General features: G+C 41.7%; 1 protein-coding gene across 1 annotated transcript in view; it reads right to left on the minus strand.

The window, feature by feature from the left end:
- The window catches only part of LOC104530630 (ubiquitin-associated protein 2-like), a 9403-nt gene extending 7763 nt beyond the window's left edge, over window positions 1-1640 (minus strand). Inside the window, exons 1-2 of the mRNA XM_010175287.2 lie at window positions 1599-1640; window positions 493-571 (exon numbers count right to left, since the gene is read on the minus strand). Of these exons, the coding sequence (XP_010173589.2) occupies window positions 493-571; window positions 1599-1640 (121 nt within the window). The remainder of the gene's footprint in view (window positions 1-492; window positions 572-1598) is intronic.
- Between the last annotated feature and the right edge of the window lie 1973 nt (window positions 1641-3613).

Below are 3613 nucleotides of genomic sequence, written 5' to 3' on the forward strand. Positions count from 1 at the left end.
GAATGAAGTCCATTAGATTTGGGGAGGGCGAGGGAGAGCCTGCTAGATGCATCTCCTGCTGGGAACAAGCAGGTGCTAAAATAGCAGTAACAAAGCATGGGGAGCTGCTGATGGGGGGTCTATTCCAGTGCCAAAAAAGGAAAGCAAGACAGTTGAGTTTTGAGAAGACTCATTAAGCTATGGAATATTTTTCAAGCACCTGTATGTGCTCGGGAAAGGCACTAGATGTCATAGCTGTTTACATTCATAACAATTTTCAACTTATTCTCCAAGGCTCTCCAACTCAGTCCCAGCAGAAATCACGTATGAATTACTGACCAAAACCATGAAGAAACATCAGTGTCAGGGTTGAGAGGGAGATGCTCGCTTTTGTTTGACTAGTTTGGACTGATGGTTTTAACTGCTTACAGGATTGAAAAATGACTGCAGGACGACCTGCATTTAGAAACCAGCACATCTCACTTAACATCCTTGTTTTTAAATAGCACTCACCTGAGTACGGGTTGTTAGCAAGGCTCCCATCTCTGCTTGTCAAGGTTGCAGGAGCAGGGAATGTAATTCCGTAGTAATCCTTGGAAAGAGACAACATCATTTATTAATAGTTGAAACCATAACAGAGCTAGACAGCTCTTATGAACCCCATACTATGTGCATAAGAAAACTTAAAAAGGAAGAAACTAAAGGAAGTTTGGGCAGAAGCTGACCTTATCGCTTACAGCGAGCTGAAGATTTACCTAGATCCTCAACTTCAAACCAAACCTACTTTACAGACATTTTTAATATGATATACAAATAGTTCATCTCTTAATGGTAAGTTCAAGGCAATGAATAAATGCTTTCCCCTCCCAACTCTCAGCTCTGAGCTGCCATCTTCCAGTAGGACTGCACCTGGAAGAGCAACAAACCATCAGGGGCCAAAGACCTGGGGTCAGGCCAGGACCGTTATCCCAACACGGACATAGTGAAAGGGTTTTACCTTTGTACCATGCCCTGTTTCCTAAAAGTGGAAACATCAGCTAGGAAAACAGCACAAACGTTGTGGTGGAGGGTGGGGAGAAGAGTTACTACCTGATGACTGGAAAATTTATTTAAGCTATGTTACAGAAGACCTCAGATCAGTAGTCTCCAAAGTGCTGCGTGCAAGACAATCCATTGGGGTGCAGGATGAAAATGGTTTTGGTATAATTTTAAAAATAAGTGTTTGTTTAACCTCTCATCCTTTTTTAATTCTTATTTTTGTGTATGTTTTATAACATACATATTAGTACAGTAGTACTGTAGTATAAAATATAGAAATAAAAATATATTGGGGCAAGTGCTCACAATTTTTTTACTGATGGAGTATGTGATCAAAAAAGGTGGAGACCACTGCCTTAGATCATTCTTCTAGGCCCTCCACAAGAAGGTAAGACAGTCCTCACCCTAGAAAGCTCACACTTCGAGATGACAGGACATGCCAGCAAAATCTAAGCAGCATCTTGTCTTCAGTTTAGGAGAAAAGATAAAAGTTTGCCCTTCCCTCTCTGAGTGAACTCCACATGTGGGGTTGGTACTCTGCGAAGTGTTTTTCCTCATAATTCTCATGGTTTATTCCTTACCATCTTGAATCCATCAGGAATTAATGCTCTAACCACTAACATATTGGTTTCCACACATTCTCCAACACTGGAAAAACATCCCCCTTCTTCATACTCCTCCCTGCAAATTCCCCAGCACTTCAACTGCTTTTTCTGTCTTGACAGCACGTTCCAACTTGCGGCACTTCTGTGCATCACCCCCATTTCCTACACCCAGTCCTCCACCACTGAACATGAAATAATCTGGCAAAGATTTAATATTGCAGGTGCTTTCCATAACTTTAAACGGTGACCTGTTTCATCATTCTTTCCTTCCCAGGTAATTCAACCTTATCAACTCTGGTGAGAATCACTTAACACAAACAAATTCACATTAAAAGTCTTAGCAGGTTACTCAAAAGCAGTGCTCCTGCCTACTTCCAAAGAAAATGCCACAAAAAGCAAATTTGGAGAAGAGATCTGAACAAGAGTTGGTGGATGTGAACTAGGACTAACACACTAGTATTTTCCCCTACGTAAACTAGACAAAATATAACTAAATCTGCATGAGAACAGGGTCTGAGGATTGCAGTTATTCCCACCGCCCCTCAGGTCAAGGAAAACCACATCAATGCTACATATCCCTATCGCACACACACCTATGCATACACATGTTCAAAACAAAAAATCATTAGAAAATATGAGCGGAAGACAGTTATCTTTGCACTTCATGCCCACCCATAGGAAAACATCAGAAGAGATACTCTGCTCTTCAAAGAACACGGGTATTTCCTCGCCTACAGAAGGCACACAGGAGAAGGTGCCTAAAGTAAAAACTGAAATATCAGAGGAACAGACTCAAATAGTGAAACAGGAAAGGTCTGGAAAATGGTAAGTGATCTGATGCAATAGATATAAGCTCCACCAAGCAGCTCACTAGGTACCATGCATGCCACCTAAGGCATTCGTAAGATCTCTACTACACAGGCAGCCTGCAACAGACTAACAAAAAACCAGCACAACCCAATATAATACACACAAAAATAATAAAAAACACCCAGTAAACACAGTGGCTATTTACAGCATCAACATACACATTAAGAAATTGAGTTGAATTAAAAAAGAACTTCCTCCCAAAACTCAAGGGAAACCCCTGTTCTTGCTTTATCAGCAGCCACTGGTACCTCTGGCTGCTGGAAGCTTCCCAGGAAGTAGTGACGACGTGCACTGGGGACTCCGCTCGCTTTCGCTTTCTAGATGTAGAGCAGATCAGCACGATAAAGACAAATATTCCCAACAGCTCCTACCTCCCAAACACTTGATGTTGCCTAATTTCTACAACAAATTAAAAGCACAATAAAAAAAAACCCCAAATCTAGAAATCACGATCATTGCATGAGTAGTCGATGGAAAAGACTTTGTGACACTTATGCATTTATTTATAAATATCAACGCGCTGAGGAGAAATAACTAAAATAACTCGGGGGTTGGGGATGACAGATGACCCCAAAGCATTCTGCAATACACTTGCAGAGAGAGGAAGGAAAAACTCTGCTACCTGCAAAGCTGCAGATGCTACAGAGAAAGAAAAAGAAAAAAAAGCTCCGACAAAATAGAAATATTTGTCAATAAGAAATAAAGGCAAACATGCATTAACTCACATATATGAACACTATCAGAGCATGAAATAAGGTAGGTACATGTTGGTAGGCAGAGAAACTTGAAAATAAAAACCAAGGCAGACACTCAAAAAACAGACAAAAAGGAAACACTGAAGAACATTCCCAGCACAGCTGCCCCAAAAGCACCTACCACCGCGCTTTCACATACCCCTGAACCACAACACCACGGGAGCCAGGCACCCCCTGCTCCCTAATGCAAGCCCTGGGAAAGAACCTCTTCCCTAGGGTAGGGCCACCTCCTGGTCACTCTGACAAGCACAACAAAACCCCACAGGAGAAGGTAAACGGAAAGCAAAACTGAAAATGGAAACAGGGAAATTCTCTCTAGATGGTGATGGTGATGATGAAAGGAAAGCTGCCACACCACATAAAGCC

Source organism: Antrostomus carolinensis, unplaced genomic scaffold, assembly GCF_000700745.2.
Source record: "Antrostomus carolinensis isolate BGI_N321 unplaced genomic scaffold, ASM70074v2 scaffold6739, whole genome shotgun sequence".
Taxonomy (NCBI): Eukaryota; Metazoa; Chordata; class Aves; order Caprimulgiformes; family Caprimulgidae; genus Antrostomus; species Antrostomus carolinensis.